Consider the following 23,980-nt stretch of genomic DNA (forward strand, 5'->3'; position numbering starts at 1 on the left):
AAGTTAAACTGGAACTCATTGACTAATCCTGGTTCAACCAGTAAGCTTTATAGCTAAGTAAGGGTTTGTACCCAAGTCTCATTCACCCATGTTAACGAACTAGTTAAACCATCCAGTCTGTTAGCTTTCAAAGACAATTGTGGGTGTGGTTACCTTGAATGAACTCCCTTATCTTTGACTCTTTGCTCTCCAATAACAGCCGCACACACACAGTGGTGAAGTATCGGTTGGCCACTACTTTATCTCGCAAGACTCGCTGCAACAGCCTTTCCAGGTGGGCCTGGGTGGTCTGCAGGCCTTGGCGGCACCTTGTCAGGTATGCAATATAAGGAGCCCTTTTCCTGGAGGAAAAGAGGGTGTAGAACTCAGTTACACTGCGCAAGTTTTGCATGCAGACGATACCAGGTTCAATTCAGACCAGCTCTGATTCAAAAGGATCTTGGCTACCACTACATTTGTCTTGGCCCTAGTAGAACCTGCTGTTAGTCACAGTAAACAACAGAAACATAGAGACTAATAGTCTCATAACCAGCAGCTTAGTACAGGTATACAAAGTAAATGTGTTCCTGGGCATTACTTCTTTGATAGAAATTTTGGTACAGAGGCATGAATAACAGAAAGAATAGGGTTAGACTCCTTAGTTGTTGTTATGTGCCTTCACATCATTTCTGACCTAATGGTGACCCTAAAATGAACCTATCATGGGGTTTTTTCTGGCAAGATTTGTTTAGAGGAGGTTGGCCATTGTCTTCCCCTGAGGCTGAGAGTGTGTGACTTGCTCAAAGTCACCCAGTGGATTTCATGGCAGTTCAGTCTATTTCAGCAAACCTTTTATTCTGAACTAACAATATCTGCATGTGTAATGAAACACCCCGGTCAGGTAAGCTGTGCACACTTTCTGAACCTTCTAGAGGTCACCTGAATGCTTTGTCCAAAATGCATCCAGGAATGATCTGGTATTTTTAATGTTGTATGTATTTTTTTAAAAAATACTCTTTTAGACCCACCCTCAGAGAACACAAAGACTGGTTACTTTCATGGCATCATATAAAATCCTGAGTGGCCAACTAGCCCATGGGAAGTGTAACACTGAGACGTGAAAGGCACTTGTGAACATCTGCCAAGGTGTTTCTTAAGCGAAATAAATGCTAATGGACAAAATAAGCTGCCCTCTCAAATAGGAGGAATTGTGCGGTCCTCTCAAGCCTACGCGCTTTCTGCTGTCAACCCTTCACTTACATAAAAATAATGTATTTCTTTTTTGCTGGTTCATTTTATCTTTCATTGATCCCCCCTCTCATTTTAATGATTGTTTTATTGGAAATGTCATTAACCACCTGGAACAAAATGACAGAACAGCAGTATATAAATTTTAATAAATGTGTTTCATCAGGACCCCATAATCCATTTGAATACATTATTTATGTCAAGCCTTTCCAATACTGATTATTATACTGCTGAAATGAAGAAAATAAGGAGGAGATGGTTGTGCTCATGTGATCAAAAGAGAGAGAACATTCAGGAGGGAGTTTCTATGTAAAAGGACCTTGGGGTCAAGTCAAATTTCATTTGCGTTGCACCAATGACCATTGCAATTAGAACTAATACAACACAAAACATACCAGCAGACATAATCCAATGTAAAAGCTTGCTGATACAAATACTAAAACAATCTTACTTCTAAAAATATCTGAAATATAACTGTGATGCTAAAAGAAATACAAACAGTGTAGCTAAAAGACCTTCAGATACAAATAAGATTGTGAAGTCGAAGGCTTTCACAGACGGAAGCCCTAGTTTTTTGTTGGGATTTCAGGCTACATGGCCATGTTCTGGAAGAGTTTATTCCTGACTCTCTAGGCTGTCAGTGCAGCAATTTTAGAACAGTATCCCACAAGAGGTGATGGTGGGGTTCCACCCTGAATTGTTAGAAGTGATGGATAATACACTCATAAGAGGTCTCCATCAAAGGCCTCACCTGTAATCCTCAGCAATCGAGGCCAGCAGTTTACGGCAAATCCTGTTGTCAAAGCGGCCAACGCAACGCATTGTTTCTTGGAGTTGGGCCATCAGGTTTTTGTCCTGAAGGTTGATGGCTTCAGCTAGCTGGACTTTTAGGAAGCACACAATTTCATTGTCTAAATGAGACAAGGTGGGGTGAAGGAAATTGGGAGATGACAAGACTGTATTAGAATGGATCAGGGTGGCATGAATACAGTGCCAACAATTCTCTCTTCTATTGGGATCCTTTGGACCCAGGAAGAGACTCCCCTCTCCACTATTCTAGAGCATCACAAACAGTTACAATTTACTTAGTGCATCAGCTATGTCCCCCTTCCCCCCCCCCCCCCAATATTCTGAGTAAGAAGAAATTTACTTCATGACAGAGCTTAGGAAGAAGTCTTCCTTATTTGTTGCTGTGGTGGTGGTAGTGCTCCTTCAAGTTGTTTTTGACTTATGCCAACCCTAAGGTAACCCTAGCACAGGGTTTTCTTGGCAAGATTTGTTCAGAGGGGGTTTGCCTTTGCCTTCTTCTGAAGGTGAGAGAGTGTGATTTGCGCAAGGACACCCAATAGGGTTCCACAGCCAAGCAATGATTTGAAGCCTGGTCTCCACAGTTCTAGTCCAACACTCAAACCATTATGCCACATTGGTTCTTACCACTCTGCTTAAAAAATATGATTTGTTTCAAATAGCTTCTGTGGACTTAAGTGAATACTATTTAGAGAAAGGCATAAAAATGCAGATATCCTGTTTCCACACTACACAAGCAAATGCTTCTTGGAAACTTACAAGCAGAACTTCTCACATGCTCAGAGGGAAGCTACATCTAACTGTAGAGGCTGCATACAACCATCTACAGACGTTTACTCAATCATATTGTCTAATGCCTTCTCTTTTATGTTTCAGAACTAAAACTTTCATGTGTTTTGGCAGCAGGTGGGTGGATGGGTGGGGTTAGGCATAATGTGTACTTCCCACTATAATTTAGGTGGAAGACGTGTGCCTCAGTTCTCACAAGTTTAGTTCTGATAACATTTAAGGACAGGCAAGTTGAAGAAGTTACCTTCAGGATCTGTATGGTCTGGAAGGCCATTCCGTGTCGAGTGAGACAACATGGGGAAGGCCACAGAGTCTGCTGAACAGAGCGCAAGTCGTAGTTTCTTCTTTGCATCCCTGCAGGAAACAAAAGATTTGGATTTTTCCTTGAATAACATCTCTTATAAGATGTGTTACAAACATCCCACTTTTCATTCTATGAATTCAAGCAAAGTACATGCCTCTAGAGAGACACAGCGGCACAGTGGTTTGACCATTGGACTATGACTTTGGAGGCCAGGGTTTGATTCCTACCAATGCCATGAAACTCACTTGGGCAAGTCACATGCTCTCAGCCTCAGGGGAAGGCAATGGCAAATCTCCTCTGAACAACTCTTGCCAGGAAAACCCCATGGTAGACTCACAATGAGCATCAGACAGTGATGGCCTAAGGTTACCCTGTGCATTTTATGGATCAACAAGGATTACAACCTACATCTTCTGGGTCCAATGTTCTAACCATTACATTACTGTAGCCACCATATTAGGACTGAGTAGAAGGTATACCACAATCTAGACAAACATCTGGTGATGGTTCATCCTGGACATAGCAGTCACTCATAAAGAAATGGTTGGATCAGGTGAGTCTCAACTGAACCCAGAAAGAGTCTGTGTACATCCCCAGATAATCAATAAATATGGAAGAGGGTTGGATCTGCTTTTCTGTGGAAACCTCAAGATCAACCAATCAGTGACAAGAACAGAATTCTTACTTCCTTCTTCCCAGCCCAACACTATAGTTGCTGCTACTTACTGGCACTGACAGAAATGGTAATATTTAAACATTTAGATGACAGACTCTAACAAAAGGGGGCATCACTGGGGAGTTTATTATTGAGATCTGTGCCTAGCACAAACATTCTCAAAGTTTAACAAAAACCAACTAATGCCTCACGCCCTCAAAAAGGAAAGGAAGTTATCATTTGAGCAATTGCCTAGAATAGGATGTGTAAGGACTTCACTCAGATCCTTACAACATTGCTGCAAGAAGCCATCAGGAGATGTATGCTTGTGATTGAGTTACCTGTATGAGAAAGCTGAATCCTGGGGCTGAGCTGCTTGACTGGCAGAATCTGGAAGGTCATCCGCAGACATGTTCTGCAAGGTATCGTCCCGTGTAGAGTCATGGATGCTTTCTCCATCTCCAATGGCATCTAAACACACCCCACCATGTAACCCTTGAATGGTTAGTTCACTCACATTACTGGCAGATTAGCAACTCTCTTTTATTTTATCCTTATTATAATATTTCTATTCTCCCCTATATGGGTTGGACAGAAACTAAACTCATCCGCAAAATTCTCATGGTGGGGTACAATCAATAAAATAACTTTAAAAGTAAGTTCTAACCAAGTTCAGAAGCCTTCAATACAATCAAAGTAATACACGCAATTTAAGAGACTGACATCAAGCTATTAACCACTTAGTTTCTAAACTTGAACACCAAGATTTAATATGGTTTGAGGTGAGGGCTTTCCACAAATAGGCTGTCAAAGCTCAGAAGGCCCTGTCTTGCACCTCCACATCATTTGAATCCCAACAGTGTTATACAGAAAAGACCCCATTCTCAGTCCTTAACATTCAAGCAGGAAGAGGTTCTCTCTCAAGCCCCTGAGTTGTTCATGCCCCGCTCCCCAGCTCTTTCCTAAACGTATGGTGCTGGGCCAGAGAAGGAGAAAGACTCTTGCCTGTACTGTCATAGCTCACAACAGCCCCCTCATTGGGACTGGTGCGCTTGATTGCGTTCCTGTACTTGTCCAGGATGTCTTCTGCAGCTTGGGCCTGAGCGCTCAGTCTTGGACCAGGATCATCTGAAACACAAAGCAAGATTTATCATTATTATCATCACAACAACCAGAGGAATTAATGCTTGTGTCTCGCTAATGTGGTTTCAAATACTAAAGGCATCATGCGCCGGGTGGAGTCATGCAGCAGCTACCAACATGATTGCATGTGAGAACACAGATGTGCCGCCAGAGTCTCACCAAGCCTGCAGAGAGGCCATTTCACTTTCCCCTGAATCAGATGTGTGGGGAAGATGGCTGTAGAAACACAGAGTTGAGGAAAGAGTGTTTTATTTACAAGGTTTATACCTCATTTCAGACACTCAAAGAGGTTTACAGTAAAATCACCCAAGCACAAAACTATTTCTTCTGAAAATACATACATGCTAACATATTTTAGTCCAATTGGCGTGCTTTCTGATCTAAAAAGTTAGTTTATAAGCATGGGATTAGTAAATTCAGCTCCTTGCAAATACATCCAAACAAAGTGGTCAGCAAACAAATGGAGTTTGTATTTAATAATGCCATTTCCAAAGATAATCAAAACCTGAATCGGTTCCATGTCATCTATGGGAAACATCAGGGGTCAAACAGTCTTAGAAACAGTAATGTCATGGTAGATATAAAACAACAATGAAAGCAAACCTATTGCAAGGTTTTCTTGGCAGAATTTGTTCAGAGGGGATTAAGCCCTTGCCTTCCTCTGAGGCTGAGAGAGTATGACTTGCCCAAGGTCACCCAGAAGGTTTCCATGGCTGAGCCGGGATTAATACTCTTTAGAAGTTCCAATTCAATTAGATTCATATTAGGAGAATAAAACCAGCAATCAGCATTAAGGAGCTAAAAAATACAAGTTCCATACCTTGAAGGGAAGCGTATCTGTCAGGCACAAAGTCATCTTTGTCCTTGTCTTGTTTCTCCTTTTTTCCTGAACGCTATTGGAGCTGTGATTGAAGAGAGAGAAAATCACATTGAGTAATATTTTTTTAATTTTAAAAGCAGAAGTGCCCAACAGCTTGGTTTCTATCTGCATATAAATAAAAGGGGGAAGAGGGGAAATCCCAGAAGTGCACAAAGGCAGTTTAAGTACTCATGTTAAAAGAGAAAAATGTTTTGCATAATATTACTCTTCCCTTGGAAGGGGAGAAAAATCATCTACCTCAATGTCAGGGAGTTGAGGGACCAAAAATTTGTCCTCACAAGAAACATCAGTAAAGCGAAGAAAGATATGAATTAGTTTTAAAGTAAGGATTTTTCTTTCTTACCAGTTTTAACTATCTCCACTAACTCATCCCTAAATAATATGCCATATGGCCAAGGGTTTCTGAAGTAACACACACACACACAAATGGACACATATCCAGGGTCACCTGAATCCAACCTTAAACTGCTTGGGAGAGATTTGGCTCAAATCCCAATGTGATCATCCCAAATAGCAGAGACCGGGGTAGTAACACCAAGGAGTAACCTTTTCATGACTTTTTAAAAAACCAATCCAGAATGATGGTTTGCTTTTTAAAATCTATTCCCATATATACTGCTATCATTTTAAGCAGTACTCCTTAAAAAATTACATTAATATTTGCTTTTCTATTCTCACAAAGTTACAGCTCAGATTCCAACAGAGTATAAAGTATAAATGCAGTCCATTTTTCTGCCAGTCATTTGGAGTTTATGACTTTGTTTTTGAAAAACCAAGAGGAAACAAGTAGCTTGCAACGTAAAATTTTACCTTTCGGCATAGCTGAAACAAAACGCTTTCTCCACCATGGCTTGTTCCGATCAGATTTTTCATCATCACTGTCCTTCCTGTCCTCCATCTGTTGAAAAGAAACACATCAGACTCTATCTGAGCTTAGAGTGGAATGTACTTATGTTTATTAAAAAGTGCTACTGAATCCAACGGGATTTACCCCCAGGCAAGTATGTAGTGTTGTTGTTAGATTACTTCAGCAGCAATCCCATAAATTCTTCCCAGGTGAAAAGCCCACAGAAATGGATGGCGATTGCTTCTGACTAGATATTCATAGGATTCCAGTGCGAGTTCCCATTGACATCAATGGTACTTAGATCATGTTGAGCTTATACCAGTGATTTTAGTGGGGATCAAATTCAACTAACTTATCCCAGAGTCAACTTATTTTCTTCTTTTTCATCAAATGTGCATTTTCTCTCCCGGTGATCAGTCTCAAGTCTAAAAAAGCTCATGCTACCAACTTCTCTCTTACAGTTAGTCTCAAAGGTGCTATACAAGATCCCTTTGTTTAAAGACTGTCTATGCTTACCTCTCCTCTACAAGAATCTTTGCTGGGAGATGAGGAAGAGGATTGAGGAGCTGTGATCAAGGCAGCTCCTCCTATGCTGCCACCAGGCCCGGAAAGCTCCCTCTCTTCATTACCAGCTCGCCTGTTCCAGCCAGGATCGCTCATTGGTCTCCGAGCCGAAGACACAATATCAGAGCTCCTGCTCCGCACAAGTCTTTCAGGATAAGAGTACCGTTGCTTGAAGGTCTCAGAGTCAATGAGGACTGCAGTGTGGGAGCCAAAGTTGGGCAATCTAGCATCATTGCCTCCCAGGGTTCCTTCCAGGATTGGAGGATCTGGCGGAGGATGTGAAGGCCTCGCATAGTGCACTTTAGGTCTCACCACTGCTGAAGAAAATAGCCACATTAGCATATATATGACAAACACACAGAGGCTTTGTAACTAAGGAAAGTAGCAGAACAGCACTATCTGCACTCTGCGAGATTACCTTCATGAGAAGACAAAGGGTCGAACATGGCAAGCAAGGACTCTGTCTGGGAAGGGGGAGAGGTCAACTGGCTGGCACCTGAAACGCAGAGCCATGAGTCAGAATACACCTCAGACACCTTTTAACAAGCAGGCTGTGTTGAATACGGGGATGAAGAGGGCTTGGATATTCCTATATGTCACCCTGTCTGGCTTAACAACACTGGCTTATCACTGGCTAAACTGGCTGGGTATTCTGGCTGAAGTTCAAAACATCTGGAAACTCAGATTTCCAATCCCATTTTAAGCAATACATTCACGTTGCTGGCAAATTCCCTTTAACGTGACTATGCCTCTTACTGTGACTTGTTTCATCCATATCAGGACTGGTTACTGAATCTTTTCCACCAAAGTCAGAGCTGCACTCAGACCGAAGGTCTTCAATTTTGTTTGGGATGTCTTCAGAGGTTGCGCTAATACCTTATGGGGAAAAATGAAATTTTAATTGAGAGGGAAGACAACAAGACAAAATAATGCAACACTGCTCTAAACAGACTGTTGTTGTGGAGATCAGGCAAATAAAATACTGCATGTATCTAGTTAGATAGTCTGTATCATGCCTTTCTGATAAAAGTAACATTCAAAGTGGCTAATAATCATAACTCAAAATAAATATTAATATACATTAAAACTTTAAAACAACAGCATACCAACAAATACACATCAATTATAAAGACACATCAGTTTAAAAGAACAAACAAGACACACACATACTAAAACAATCCACATTTTAAAAAATCATTATCATAGCATAATAGTTCTGCATGCTGAAATACTACAGAGTTGTTGTGAAGATAAAGTGGGGGAAGAGAAGAGCCATGTTTACTCCTTGACCTCTTTAAAGTAAATGGGTGATAGAAACCTCAATAAGACAATCTTAAACAAGTAATCTGATACAATATAGGATTACAGAGCGTTGTTCAATTCATTTTTTTCCTCCAGAAACAAGACTCACCTGACACAACACTGAGGCCTGGCGTACTAGGGCGGGAGCTCACTTCCCGAACATCAGTATCATCCGAGGTGCTTCCCACACCAGAACAGCTCTCCAGTTCCTGCAGTCTTTCTTCCTGTTTCAAGTCAGGAGCTTCTAACAGCCAGTGGGGAAGAACATAAACCATAAATCACAATTTCAGCCCAAATGGGGGAAACGAATAAATACCTGACGCCTTAAACCCGAGGCTTCTAACCTGAATCGCTCGGTAGCACTTCGACGCTCCAAGCTTCGCTGGTGGTTTCTGAGATGGTTGAGCCTGTACAGGGGTCAAACAGCACTGATCCTGAGCCAGGCAAACAGAGCAAGCTTCCCAGCATATTCTCTGCTGCAGCACCTAGGAAAAACCAAGCCAAGAAACTGTCAACGGCAGAGATACCCATTCATCCACTGATATCCCATTCATCCACTACCCCAGGCATCTGAGATGCCTGTTGAGGCTGTTGGCTCAGCAATTGTGCTTGTGGATTCTTATGGACTTTTTAAAGTTTCTTAGCATAAGACTAAGAGTGGAAAACATCTTCCATCTTAACGATCAAATCTAATTTCAGCAAAGTGCTCAGGAAGCACATTCCAGGGGTGAGCCAATATAGGATGGGACCAAAAATACCAGCATAATTTTAGCTTAAGATCTACCCAGTCATTAATTTTAGCTTAAACTCTACCCAGTCATTAGGAGAGGCATTTCAACTTGTTAGAATGAAAAGAAGGAATATGAAAGTATGGTCTCATGAAGGCCCTTGAGGGCTGGGCTGGGAACTTGGGGGAGCTAGATTTGGCTTGAAGTTCCCAAGCTGTGTAAATAAAAATACAGAGTATAACTGTATTCAAAAAGCAAACAATAAATAAAACCATCTGCTTTGTCAAATTGTCCTGAGAAAAGATAAGGGAAGATGAAGAAATGGGGGAGGGATATAGGGTTGAAAAAAAAAATAAACCTGTTCATGTCACATCAGATGACATTTAAACTACAACCCAGGTCTGTACAGGTTAAAGGCAACTACTGAGTGATTTATGCCTTAAAATATTGTAACAACTGCAAAGCAAGTCTTTCAAGGCCTTGTTTTAAAGATACGTCCAAAGAGAGAATGTAGCCTTGCCCTCCCTTTCGCCCTGTCAAAATCCCAAAGGGTTTATTGCATCAACAAGATCAGCGACCTGCAATTTCCTGCAAGCGGTCCTCATCAATATTTGGATCGAAGTCACTCCCCAGAACGTCAGTACTCCAGGTCTCGCTTACGGTTTCCGAGATGTCCCTGTCTTCTGTTAACCCCATCATGTCACGGATCTCAAATTTACGGAGCTTGTCATCAAGATTATCCTGAGTGGTGGCTATTGTAAAGACATTGATTTGATTAAAGTGCTAAACTGTTTGTTTAGGATGTAGGCACATAAGAACATCGGGAAGACAGAGTGGAAAAAAGGAGTTCCAATGAGGTGATACAAAAAAAATCAGCAGAGTTCTTGTATATCTTTAACAGTTGTGTGTAGAAGAGGGAATTCTGGGTTGGTGGCAAAAATACAAACAACTGGGCTATACTGCTCTGTACAAGACAAGGATGAAGAAAGTGTGGCCTGCAAGCCATGTACACTCCAGATTCTACTTTTGCAGCCCCTATTTTTGGGGTGCAAAACACGTGCAGACATGCAAAAAACCCTCTCCCACCCCATCAAATATCTTCTTTTCTCTCCATTTCCCTTGCAAAACAGCAACAGGAAATAACACATCACTTCCAGTTGCCATTCGGCAGCAGAAACAAAGGAAAACTGGGAGGACTAGCAGCATTACAATACATCAGCATGGATAAATAGCTCAGCAGAGCATAGTATTTCATGATGCAAAACTATTACATTATCCTCAACTATCCAGGATAACAGCCATATTGTGAAAAGGCTTTTGATTATGCTATCCTCTATGGCCAAGGTTCTCTATTGATACTAACCTTGCTCGTGCTCCAACAGTTGCAGTGCTTCCACCCCATTGCTTCCTGAAGGACCTGCACCCAGTTCAGACACAGATTCCCCTTCCAAATCCAGTGAGGAAACAGAATTGGAGCGGTTCGAAGGCCCTGTTGGGAAAGGACTATGCTGTTAGCACGGCCTCAAAGAGAAATGGATAGCTAATTTGAGCAAAAGAAATTAAAGGTAGCATAAAAGTCACTAGGCAAAAGGTGACCACGCACACAAAAAAAAGGTTGTTTCCAAAAAATATTGGCCAATGAAATAACAGCGGCTGAAATTAAAAAGAACAAAAGCAAAAAACCAGATCAGCTACAATGAACAGAAGCTCCTTTTAAATACTGTCTGACAGGCAAAATACTAAAGTGACCCTTCACCTTCAGATATTCCTTCCAGATTATCACTGCAGAGGGAAAAGCGCAAGGTTTTATCAGGTTTACCGTGGAGTTTGGTTTCATCGACAGGGACATCTCCTTGCCCGCCATCAGCAAGCTGCATGTTTAAAACCTAGCAAAGTGGAGAGGGGGTGGGGGAAGAAAGATGAGAGAGAAAAGAAATCAGTATTTCCTCCCCTTCAATTGGCAATCAAGAAACATTTACTATAAAGAAAACAGCTAACAAATTTAACCTCTCTACACCTTTAATATCTAGCACTGAGCCTTTGAGTGCTGTTATCCTTCAGACAGGATTAGTTGTTTATACAGTCCAGAATGTCTCTCCAACTTACTTATGAAACCAGTGTTTCTATCACATCTTTACCATGCATTTATCAAGGTTCACCTTGCTTTTATCATAATGGTTCAAGACCGTCTGAACATTAAAATCTCTGAAAATGATGGAGCAACAGCCTATCCACAAGAAAAGGAAAGATGGATAAGGATTTAGACTACGTAAAGGAAGTTACTACTTCCGAATTGCTGAAAGACAGATTCCTGAGAGCCAGATACTTGTTTGCTGTTTGAAAAAGCAATTAAAATGTTCAGACTTCCACAGAGACAAGGAGGCTCTTCGACAGACCTAGGCAAAAGGATTTGCACTGGTGGACAGTTTGTTGCCGAGTCCAGTTTCAGGTGCTGTCATTAGTGTCCAAAGCTTTAAAACAACTCACTTTGCTTAACAAATCCCCATAATAAATACCCCAGGTCACAATAATCTTCAGGGCACACTGTTCTCTGTGCCCCAACCTGAAAACTTCTACTTCATAGGGCTAGGCATCTCAATAGGGGTATGCATCTTACTGGGTAATTTCTCCCCTGTAATATCTGAGGCTTCAAGATCAACATTTTATAGTTCTTTTTGAAAACTTTTTCTTATGTTCTTCACCAGCCATCTGCAATCTAATACTGAAAAACTGTAGTGCTTTATCAGATTGTTTTATTGACCTTTGGTGCTTGCAAAACCCCAATTTGGGTTTCATGAAAATGTAGTAATTCAAAGCAGCAGCTGTATAACACAGGACCCCCTTCACCCACAGAGCTCTCAATAAATTGCTGGGTGTCAATACCTCATTTTCCGACATCATCCCTGGCGTTATTTGGGGTCCCGTCCCAAGAGAAATAACCAAGACTTCTTCTGGCTGAACTTCCTGTATTGCCTCCTGGGAGAATCCATCATGGTCTGCGTGCTGCTCGGCTTGAATATTTGACCGGCTCCTACTGCGGGTAGCTGGAACATTTTTTTAAAAATATGTTGTTTTACGAATGATACTTGATAGCCAAACACTTTTAAACGGATTAAGTACACACAAACTGCACAGAAAGGCAATGTGTAGCACATGCACAATGACAATCAGCAAAATAGGAGTGGGTGAAGCTGTGCTGAACCAGAGCTATGACACACACACACTGTCTGTCAGAAAAGAAAGTCAGATGTCATGTTGCAAGCCTCCATTGGACCATGTCACTCCCAAAAGAGTCAAAGGATGCCCTTTCATGTACATGTTTCTTCTGACTGGAAGTCACTGAGCAGTCCCTACTTCTCACAGACCTGCCAAGCTTTGTACATGAATTGTGCTGAAGAAAGAAGATTGGCTGCTGGGGATGTATTCAGAGAAAATAGAACTGCAAATATTCCTACCTCTGCCTTCCACATTCTGGCTTTGTTATACCCCAATGATCTAGTTGTTTGTACTTATGCTGCATTGTTGTTACATGCTTTCAAGTCATTTCTGATTGATGGCGACTCTGTCTCAGGGTTTTCTTGGCAAGGATTATTCAAAAGGGGTTTGTCACTGCCTTCCTCCAAGGATGGAAGAGTGTGATTTGCCCATGCTCATCCAATGGGTTTTCATAGTTGAGCAGGGATCCATACCCTGGTCTCCCAGGATCTTAGTCCAACACTCCTATCCCCACTTGACTCTGGCTCTGCACTGCATTACAGTCCTACTTTCTAAGATATAGGATATTTCCCAGGAGTGCAAATCCTATGAGATTCAGGACTCCTTTTAAAGAATTCCCCCATCATTTGGGTTAGTGAAGACAAACTGTGGCAGGAGAGAGAGGGAAGGAAACAGCTCATTTCTCAGGATCTTCTTGGTGGGCATTCCCAGGCTATGGAACTTTCACCTAAGGCAAGTTAAGCTACTTTCCCTCCTTTGTTCTTTCACCAAAAGGCAAAGGCGGCCTTCTGTATTCAGTGAGATCTTTGGCAGCTAAGACGAGATGCAGTAAAATAAGCTTTTAATTTAGGCAGACAATGCTTTACTTGTTTTTAATTGCTTATAGTGTTGCTTGATGTTTGAAACCCTCTGTTTTTATCTGGCACCTTTTATTCCTTTGTTTTAGCAAACACATCTCTGGTCCTATTCCTGAGAGACCAGCAGAAGAGAAATCAAATCAATAACCAATCTTGCATAGGATTGGAAGGGAGATTATCCATTTTTGGTTGAGTCACTGAGAAAATTCCCTATTACTGAACCAGCCTCTGGTATTAAACAAGGAAGTGGCACGTATGCCTTCAAAATGGCCACAACCGTCCACCGACAGAGCGATGGGGTGGAGGGAGAGAGGCATTCCATTCGTGGGCCAGGAAGGGAGAGTTATACACACTGGCAACAGTTCAGATCTTGATATTTAGACAGCTGCTTGAACAGCTCCAGGCCAAAACTGGCGTGTCACAAAGAACAGGAACACTGAATCCTATGCAAGATCTCTATGTAGAAATGAAACCCTACTGAATCCAAAGCAGTCTATGCTGAACCTTCAAAGGGCTGGCAAAACAAACTGTAGTAGTTTTTAAGCTTTCTTCCACAAAGCTCTTTTTCATAAAAAGGACACATGAGCAAAGCTGGGAAGAAAAACTAAAAGGTTTCATTCATAAACACACATTGCATGTGAGAGAGGGAAAGAGAGAGAAAGGTCTCATTTTAGACAGACTTCTAATGACACAAACAGAACAAAACACACTATGGAACTTCAAACACAATGCTGGACTGTCAGAGAAGGCCGAGTCTCCAACACTTGCAGCATAGAACAACAAAAAGCCACACAAATAAGTGGAACTGGGTAGGTGTCCCCTGGGTCAGACCATTTCAATTCCATTTCAAGCTGCCAAAAGAAGCAGCACCTTTGAAATAACTCTATGAAAAAAGACAACATAGATGGGCCCTTAGCATCCACTGGGGTTTGGTTACAGGACCCTCTATGGATACCAAAAACCGTGGATGTTCCCATTACATGCAAAGTAAAATGATGCCCCTTATAAAAAACAGCAAAATCAAGATTTGCTTATCTCTCTCTCTCCATGGATTCCACCATCCACAGCTCAATCTGTGGATGATGGAATCCATGGATGGTGGAATCCATGGATACCGAGGGCCAACTGTACCTACAAGAGTAGACCAAACCCTTCTTCTTCACATACTAGTTTCCTAGGTACAAGACATTTGGGCAAATGTGCAAACCCATTCCAGCAGAATCCAAGAAAAATATGATCATTTAACTTTGCCAGTTGTCTAAGCTGGCCCAGAGTCTGGCTGGTATTACAACAGAATAGTTCAATTGCTTGTTCAAAATATTTTGCTCTGAGATATTAATAAAAAATAAAAATAAGTACAGTGTACACTTTTCCACATAAACAGAAGACAGTCAGGAGATTAGGTGCAATTAAAGGAGACAAAAACGTATGCAGTGATATCAAGCTAGCCAGGTATGAATGCTTTGTGACAGCCAGGTGCACAAAAACGGATGCTTGGGCACCTGTTTGGATTGCGAATGAAGATTATAGCTCTATTTAGCATTCTAGAATACTGATTAGAGCCTGGGAAAAGTTATTTTGAACTACAACTCTCCAAATCCCCCAGCCAGTAAAGTAAGTCACTATGTTGGCTGAGGGATTCTAGGAGTTGTAGCCCAAAAGAGTAACTCTTCCAAGTTCTGCTACTAACACAATATTTAAACTATGTTCTCTTTTGCAGAGTGCATCAATTGCAAAAGCAAGCTTCTGAGCCAAAGTACATCACATCAACTCCAAATAAGCTTTGCCAACCATGATTTTTCAGCTATCCTCCCCCCCCCTTCCACACACAAAAGATATCAGAAATCAGAAAGCAAGCTTCTGAATGGGACAAAAGAGATGCCTCTTAAAAGAGCAGTTGGCAACAGGAAAATGCATGCAAAGCATGGCTTTGTAGAGACACTAACAAAGGAGGAGGAGGCAAGGATTTCTGTTACCCACCAAATGGGGTTACTAGGTTTATGTGAGATGTCAGGTTGGTGGCGGACGTGTCCCAGGCAGTGATGGCTGCCAACTGTTGTCCTGAGTTGACAGCATTAAAGAGAAACAGAAGTCAAGCCATTGGATGAAAGAAAACACTGTTCAGTTGTAAAAATATACACACATACACAGATAAAGGAAGAAACAGGCCAACAGGAATGATTTGATACTGGAAATACCTGGCTTTGAAACAATACAGCCAGGCTGTATGTAAAGTACAAGTCTGCAACAGTGTAAGAGCATCCATCAAATGCATCAGGCAGAGAAATCAGCTTGTTGAGATATCATTTTCTTTTATGGCAAATTACTGAGCCTTAGAGATATGAAGACACACTTGCAAGCATTGCTTAGAGTGATTTCAGAAGCCAGAGAGGCTGCCGAGGAAACTTTTCTAGTAATCATGGAGAGGTGGCAGTCCTCTGGATATTTATTGTTCTCTTCTCTGATTAGCAGAATAAATTATGAAGAAACGGTGCAGTTAAACAATTTTGATCTCTTTTTCCAAAGTGCAAAGTACCTATAACTTTAAGCTGACAGAAGAGACAAGACTAGTGCAGCCCACTCCCAAAACCATTTTCTTAACAATGCCACACTAAAAATGAGATGTTGTCTTTAAAAGGCTTTGACATTCATCAGCTGTGGAAAGTCAGTATAGCATTTACAAAAATGAATAGGAATCTGAGGGAATATACTTTTATCTTTAGGATCTGGAACTAACAAGTATGGCCAGGGTGAACCCACTAAATCAACAAGATGGAGAGATGGTGGATTTGCCCCTGCTGTGACTAGCAACCGGCCACAGTATTTTCCTTTTAGTTATTTGAAAGCCATGGCTGTGTAACAAGAGGAGCAGAGAACAGTCTTCGTGAGCAGTGTCCAAACCCCAGTACCCCAAACCCCTTACCCCACAGGCATCCTTACCTATAGGCAACCGATTTTTTTTGTTGGCTGGTGTAGTTGCAGGAGAAAGTTGTGGTGTGTTGTACGGTGTCATTTCTAGGCTGCTACTTTTGCCTGGTTTGTTCTGGGGTAAGTTAAGCAGAAGGCTCTCCAGAGCCATCCGGTCTTCTTTCAGCTGGTCGCCAGACATGACGTTCCGCATAAAGCTGACCTAAAAACAAGGGTATTGTTAAATATACAAAGCAAAGTAGATCTACTGTGTGCACACCCTGATTTGTCTTCCTTCTGCAGTCCTGGATACTTACCAGAGTTGTAAGTTGTCCATAGGTCATGTAAACCACTGTTCTACTCAGTCCTTCCAGGAGGTTAACCGATGACATAGGAGGGGTTTCCATTGCCCGCCCACTGATAACAACATCCAAAAACGCAGCCACACAACCCTACAAGGAGAAAACAGGGGTAAGTGACCCATTTCAATACCTGATGAAGTGAACTGCAGCTCACCAAATACTATGGCAAATAAAACTGGTGTTACAAGGTCCTTTATTTCAGTACTAGAGCCTCAGCAAGAGACTTCTGCAATGCTAATGGTGAGATGGCAATTTCATTACCAATCCCTCCCACAGAAAACTGGGGAAGAAACATCGAAAATAATAATTTACACAATAATCAATAAAACACAAAAAACACCAGCAGACTTTTTAAAGGACATACATCTGGCAACTCATCTACATTTATTTGCAGACTGTTGCTGTTGGTTAGAGTCTACCTACATATTGCCATTCACTCACTGACAGCAAAACCCTTTACAAGTCCATGCAAAAGAAGGAAACCTTGAGCATAGACATGTTTTACAATCTTGGCTCTTACTTTGTCAAATTTACCCAGGTGGCTTTTTGTGCGGGGGTCTCCCTCTTCAGAACTGGTCATTGCCAACTGCTGCAAAAGCCTTCCAACCTACAGTCAAAAAACAGATGAAGACAGAATGTAACACACACACACACAGCCACAACATCCTCCTAAGTTGAAACAGGCTACAGAAAATATTCAGATTCAACTTCTCTCAAATTTCAAATGCTGTGTTCTCTCTTTCCATGAGTTAAAATAGTTTCCATTAAAAACTCCAGAGCCTAACATGATGTGTATTTTGAACTCCCTGGATGGAAATATAGATTAAATAAATATATACATAGAATGAACACTCAAATCCCAGTCTGCCTCTTCATCACACTCAAGAGGCAGTGTGCCAGTCTTTATGGAGAATACCCACAGACTAGAAGCCCAGCATGACAAGGTCCCCTGAAAGAGAAAGGAGGTCTGCACCCAAAGTTAGGATTTTAAGATATGTCCATTAGGATGGTGGCCTGTATCTTCCCCTCCACAAGGAGTGACATTAAGCATTTGATTCTATTAATCCAGTTTTAAAAGTTTTGCATCCCTGAGATGAGCCTAATGCAATCCTGAACTACAGCCCTTTATCATGCCCTGCCAGAGGGAATGATTTTCAGGAGCAGGGGGAATACACAGAATCATTATATAGACAGAGCACTTGGCTGTTCCAAAAATAACACGTTTCTAGTTCTGGCAGTCACAGAGAACCAACATATAACAGTGCCTCCTTTCGTGAGCTGAAAAACAAGGTCACTGGGCAGAGCGTGGCCAGATAACAGTTCTCTGTAATCTATGTACTACATGACACTTGATCACCTAAATCTGTTCTCATGTGTCTTCACACATTCATACATTCTACTCAAGCACATTAGGTATTACTTCCCTCCACCCAGTGAAAAACCCACAGCAGAATAGATAAAGCAAACCTAAGAGATGCCAATGCTTTTTCGCTGGCACAATATGTGTCCCTTGAAGTGCTGCCCATCTAGAACACTGATCATTCTCTCAACAAGCATGTTGCATGCTTTAGTCTATGTATATTGGGGAGCGGAGGGGGAGATGTGCGCGGGTGGGAGCAATGTCCCACCAGCTTTCCAATGTGGACTGCACCCGCCCAACCCAAAATGCCTTGGTTTTCTGCAATATATTTCAGTGTTTCTGAGAATTTTCATGGGTTTGGGGGACTTCTGGTGCAGTTTTCAGACAAATCTGAAATCATGCCAAAAAACAAGACCACTGGCAATGACTTCCCCCAAACACAGATGCTTTTCAGCATTCGGTCACATATTCATGGCATTACTGTTCTCACCCTCATAAAAAGCTGGAGTCCTGTATTGCCTTTGAAATACAAGGTTAAGATTTCCACTGTACCCATGCTCTTCACTCGTAACAGATACTATACAGAAACACCCCCAAAAATTCAACCTTCTGCAATAAAATGGCCGACTGAGTTAACTGCTCCAGGAGAAGTGATTCTATTTCATCAACATCTTATTTCAGACAATAAAGACACTGCATTGACAACACCCCTGATAAAAAGAAGCAACTGAGAGGCTATTGCAGTTCTGTTAAGTGAAAGAAAAGAGGATGGTGGAATTTGTCATTGTGAGTTATCTGCAGTAGGAACAGGATTAGAAAACCCAAGTGACTTGGCATCCAAAAATTTGATAACAGCTAGGAATGTTTCTATTTATTTTCGTCCTGCTATGTACAGAGCTTAAAAAGTAACATCCAAACAGATGACTGGCTCTTAGGAATCAGAAATGTGTTCTTGGCCTTGGCCTTATAGGCATCAACTGGATCACAAAGAAGGCCAGCCTTTCTTTTCAAAGCTGAGTTAGTTTATCGGGAATTCTGGTTTCCCATTATGTCCAGAATCAATTCAACAGCAGTCAAAAGCTTCTCAACCTAGTCACTAGGAACCAATTCCTCCTAACCACATGGTAGAAGACAGATCAAAATTTAATGCTAGGTCTCTAGGTGAAACAAGTGAGAAAGGATTTCTTGATCTCAATGGTTTAACCATGACAACAACAAAATGGGCCAGCCACTCATAAAATTATACTGTCCAAACAAAGAAAGGCTGAAGTAGATGGAGGGAAAGAGGCAACCAAAGGTGGATTTTCAATTCTTGGACTGTAAGCTCTAGTCAGTTCTGCTACCCAAAACAAATACCTGGCCTCAGAATTATTTACTCTATGTTTTATGTCTTTTGCACTTGGCTCCAGCTGGTGGATTTCAACATTCTAGTAAAAGTCCAAATCAACTCTTCATGCCTAAAGTTTTATAGGGTTGATCCTGAATCCTGTAATCGAATGAATAGCTGTTTCCCAAGGTAGTGAAGCAGTCCAGCTGCGCAGACATGTCAAAGTAGAAAGAGAAACAGACTCCTAAACATTTGATGCTACCACTAAAGAACTCATCCTGTGTTCTAAAAGCAAATCCATGCTCTGAATGCCCATCCTTATGAACTCAAAACTACACCAAGCATGGGCAAAAATGAAGTATAGTTACTGCGTGTTTGGGCGTAATTTATGTATGTACAAAGGTATTTAGGAAAATAACTAAAGGTAAAGGGGAAATCAAGAAAGCTCCAATAAAGGCTGGGCATGCTCAGCAGCCACAGAATACTAAGTGTGTGTTAGCAATGAGGAACCGAAAACAATGGTATTTAGACAGAAGACAATGACAGTTCACATTCCTGGGATTTGTAGTTTGGTGAGGTATTCAGCCTGGTCTGTGCCTCACCAAATGACAAATTCCAGGATTCTGTAGGATAGACTCATTGCATTTGATGGTATCAAACTACTTTAATTATGTAGAATGGATACACCGTAAGAAGGAATCAATGGGTCTCACAGCTTAAGAAAGACCATTCTGCCTGACAGCCCCTTAGTGCCTAATCATTTTCCATCTTTATGTTACTACAGATTAATATGGCTAAGGGTGGTATAGTAGTTTGACCATTGGACGATGACTATAGAGACCAGGGTTCTATTCCCAGATTGGCCATAAAACCCAGTGGGGTGATCTTGGGCAAGTCACATTCTCTCAGCTTCAGAGGAACGCCATGGCAAACCTCCTTTGAAAATCTTGTCAAGAAAAACCCATGATAGGTTTGCCTTACGATCACTGTAAGTCAAAAATGACTTGCAAGCACACAACAACAACAAAGAATAGACGCATATCTATACATGTATTTATATGCCTATTTTAAGGCCATCATACCTGCATCAGGTTAAACCTTGCCACTTCGTTGATGGGGGCATCAGAAATAATCCCATATTGTTCAGGATTGACAACAGCAGGGCAAATTAAGCAGGCCAGGAGGAGGTCTGTGCACATGGCTCTCACTTCCCCAACATCCAGCCTGTCAACGCATGAAAGTGTTTTGTACATCTGGGACACGATCCACCGCAAGCTATGAGGAAAGCAGTATGTGTTCTGCTTGAGGTAACCAATGAACTTGTTCACCAAAGCCACCAGCTTGGCCTCGTTGGACTCCACCATCTCCTGAACTTTTTGCCGGAACCTTTCTGTACCCTTCTCTCCAAACAGCTTCTCCTGCTGGGCAGGCGAGAAGCGGTCAATCAATTTGTTGGGGTCAGTTTCCAGGTGGTCTTCGTCCTCGACCAGCAGTTGCATGATGGGCTCATGCAATGTGGCGGTGAGGAAAAGCTTGGCAGAAAAAAGCCCCTCCGAGAAGAGTTTGAACAGAATACTGAAGGCACAAGTGCCTCTCCTCAGAAGCCGCCTGGGGTTATCGCTCTCCTTGAGTTCAAACTCAATCAAGTAGCGCAAGACCTGGAGGAGGTAGCTTTCATCTTCAGGCATGATGCAGTTGCCATAGATGGAGGTAAAGACTGTATGAATGACACTTTGCGTATTCTCTTGGTTGAGCTTCTCTCCAGCAACCAGGCAGGAAGCGATAAGACGAGGATTCTCACGCAGACGGTTGAGGAATTCTCCGTAGGCTGTCTCCTGAAAGCCCAGCTGCTTGTATCCATCCACAAACTGCGTATCCTCCAAGACCTTAGCATGTTGGCAACATTCAGCAGGGGAAGCTTCAGCACTGAAGTAAAATAAAATAATGAAGCCAGTTATATTAATCACACCTGAAATGTACAATTCTCAGAGTTGGTTCAACAAAGGGAAAAAGAAGGACATGTTCAGTATTTATCATGAAAGTCCATTCACATATACAAAAGATATCCTAGGTTGGGGTATTTCCTGTTGCCACTCCCAAGATACCAAGGGTCATGCTAAATGTTGAAAGATTTGACCAGAACGTAACTCCAAACATTTCTCCCAAAAGGGGATTAGTAAAGATGGTCATGGAGGTGGCTACAGAACAGGTTGAATGAGGAGTAGGATGGATAGGACCAAAATCCATTAATGAAACACACATTTGTTGTATCAATGGAGCACTTCCTTCTGCTGCCTGAAGTAGTACTGTTCTGGAGTATTCCACTTGTTTTACACTTCAGGATCAGCTCAAACCTACATATTCTATATACCAGGTCAAATGGTCTGTATGACATGTATGGATATATCTATAATGCATAATTCCTTCAGGGCTTCAGTGTACAAAGCACTTAAAGTATTTTTTGGAGGGGGGAATGGGGATTCAACTTCTGATGTGCCATTACCTCGTTATGATTAGTCGGTCCAAGTTAATCCTCTGCTGCTTGGATATCCATGCTGTGCGGTACAGCTTTTCCGCTGTCTTCAGCACTTCTGCATTCAGCCTCTGGATAAGCTGCTTTTCAGAGTTGACATACAGCCGCTCCTGCTTGAGGTGATGAGCCAACGTGTGAATGTCCAGCTTCACCATCTTTAAAGAGGGACAGCAGAATGCTGGGTTACTCACTGCAAAAGTAGGAAAACAGAATAAGATCAGCTTTCATCTGATGCCATGAAGAATTCATAAGGCCTTTTCAGTGGCAGCAACACCGCTGTAGAACTCCCCTCCAACAAAGATTCACCGAACTCACTCTTCTCAGCCTTTGAGAGATTATAGATTATAAAAAGCATTATTTAAGCCAGTTTTCCATCTGTGACCATCTGCTTTGTGTTTCTGATAAAATGTTAGTCCTGCTGCCTGATCGGATTTTAAAGAAGGGATAGGCAAATTGGTGTCCACCAGATGCTTTGAACTGTTAACTATCATCAAGTCAACTTCAACTTATGGCAACCCTATGAATGAGAGACTTCCAAGTTGCCCTATCATCAAAAGCCCTACCCAGGTCTTGCCTACTCAGGGCTGTGAACTACATATCCCAAAATTAGTGGCAACTGGCTATATGCACTGGGGCTTTGAGGAATCTTCTTTCAATGGCTCTAAAGGGCAACACTATCTGCCACCATTTTAAACTACTGTTCACTGTTTTAATGATGGGAATGTTGTTGTTTTGTTACACTGTACTCCTTTTTGAACGATAAACCACTTTGTTTTGTTTTCTTAAAAAGAAAGCAGAATTCACATATTAAACTAAAACTAAACCAGTCCAAACTGAAAATCTGCAAGCACAGAGATTTCTGAAGCACAGGAGTTTCCTCCTTTTAATTCCTTCCTGTTTTAGCACCTGAAACAAATAGGCCTTTCAAAAGCAAGAACTGCTATCTTTTGGTTAGTCTTCGGTACCAAAAACTTAGTCCATGATTTCAAAAAGCCCCCGTTTCAAAAATAACAGCATGTAAAGCTTTGACATCCACTTCCTCCACTGCCATGTTCACCAAACAAAATCAAAATAAAACTATTCACATTTTTATGTTAATTTAGCCCTTCACGCAATACACATTTGCAAAACATTGTGTGGGATAATTTTATTCATCTGGCTACAAAAAGGGGACACTTTTCAATACTGCCAAATGCAAACAGCCAGCCACATTCAAGTGCAGGAAAAAGAATGAGTAGCATTTTAACAGGCAAACATCATTCAGTTCGACAGACAATTGCACCCTGCCTTTTCAGGGCCTGGGCAGCTTGCAACAATGGAAACCTGCTCTACCATTTAAAACCATAAATTCAGTTTAAAATACAGCAAAAAAATAAAGGCAGAGAGCACATGCATAAAACAACCTTTAAACAAACACTAACAATAAACAAGGTTGTTTTTCATCAAAGAGAGGGAAAAGATCTACAGAGAGGAGACCAAATGTAACTGATGGGACAAAGTGCTTCACAAGAGGAAGTCTTCTCTTTCTGGAATCAGGGAGCGAGTACATTCCCCTAAAGTCCAAGAGGATTTTCTAAAGAAAGGATAATAAACCTGATACTAGGTTATCCAACCGCCTAAATATTTCATGACAGCATTTAAACATGCCCAGGTTCTTGCGCGTCAGCTATTTAAGACCTGGAGCCTAGAAGTGCCACCCTGGTCCAGGGCTGGCTCAAGGTAATTTGCTGGCAAAGCCCAAAAATATACATCTCTCCCTTCCCCATTTAATATACTGGGGCAGCAAGTCCCACTGAAATGGATCAGGAGCACGACCAAATCCCTACTGTATGTGGTATATATTACAGATGAACTTATATGCTGCAGCATTCCCATTCATGTCGAAGAGCCTCACCTTCCTGTGCAAGCCCCATGCAATGTATTGTCTTGTTGTTGTGTGTCTTTAAGTCATTTCTGACTTCTGGCAACCCTAAGGTGAACATATCATGGGATTTTCTTGGCAAGGAATATATTGGTACAGAGAACTATTTTGCAATCCCAGGTCAGATCTGGGTATTACAACAGGGGAGGAGGAGAACCATTGGCACATGATATTTTTGGGCTTCATCTCCCAGCAGTGCTAGTCAGCATGGCCAATGGAATGGGACTGTGGAAGTGGTGTTTCAAAACATT

General features: G+C 41.7%; 1 protein-coding gene across 9 annotated transcripts in view; it reads right to left on the reverse strand.

Moving 5' to 3' along the window:
• GAPVD1 (GTPase activating protein and VPS9 domains 1) overlaps window positions 1–23,980 on the reverse strand; it is a 33,518-nt gene that overhangs the window by 3,157 nt on the left and 6,381 nt on the right. The window contains exons 1-23 of one of the 9 annotated variants that reach the window (XM_042478984.1): window positions 23,703–23,749; window positions 21,779–21,998; window positions 20,358–21,201; window positions 17,109–17,195; window positions 16,544–16,678; window positions 16,260–16,449; window positions 15,300–15,380; window positions 12,130–12,290; window positions 11,003–11,132; window positions 10,610–10,735; window positions 9,825–9,998; window positions 8,863–9,003; window positions 8,628–8,762; window positions 7,973–8,092; window positions 7,635–7,712; window positions 7,169–7,533; window positions 6,604–6,703; window positions 5,746–5,811; window positions 4,788–4,910; window positions 4,124–4,253; window positions 3,068–3,177; window positions 1,979–2,138; window positions 154–341 (exon numbers count right to left, since the gene is read on the reverse strand). In XM_042478984.1, coding sequence (XP_042334918.1) covers window positions 154–341; window positions 1,979–2,138; window positions 3,068–3,177; window positions 4,124–4,253; window positions 4,788–4,910; window positions 5,746–5,811; window positions 6,604–6,703; window positions 7,169–7,533; window positions 7,635–7,712; window positions 7,973–8,092; window positions 8,628–8,762; window positions 8,863–9,003; window positions 9,825–9,998; window positions 10,610–10,735; window positions 11,003–11,132; window positions 12,130–12,290; window positions 15,300–15,380; window positions 16,260–16,449; window positions 16,544–16,678; window positions 17,109–17,195; window positions 20,358–21,201; window positions 21,779–21,998; window positions 23,703–23,721 — 3,883 coding nt within the window. In that variant the 5' untranslated portion in view covers window positions 23,722–23,749. Of the gene's footprint in view, window positions 1–153; window positions 342–1,978; window positions 2,139–3,067; window positions 3,178–4,123; window positions 4,254–4,787; window positions 4,911–5,745; window positions 5,828–6,603; window positions 6,704–7,168; window positions 7,534–7,634; window positions 7,713–7,972; window positions 8,093–8,627; window positions 8,763–8,862; window positions 9,004–9,824; window positions 9,999–10,609; window positions 10,736–11,002; window positions 11,133–12,129; window positions 12,291–15,299; window positions 15,381–16,259; window positions 16,450–16,543; window positions 16,679–17,108; window positions 17,196–20,357; window positions 21,202–21,778; window positions 21,999–23,702; window positions 23,752–23,980 lie in introns of those variants that run through there. The other 8 variants (XM_042478981.1, XM_042478978.1, XM_042478977.1 and 5 more) reach the window with 8 other exon arrangements.

The sequence above is a fragment of the Sceloporus undulatus genome, chromosome 7, assembly GCF_019175285.1.
Source record: "Sceloporus undulatus isolate JIND9_A2432 ecotype Alabama chromosome 7, SceUnd_v1.1, whole genome shotgun sequence".
Lineage (NCBI taxonomy): Eukaryota > Metazoa > Chordata > Lepidosauria > Squamata > Phrynosomatidae > Sceloporus > Sceloporus undulatus.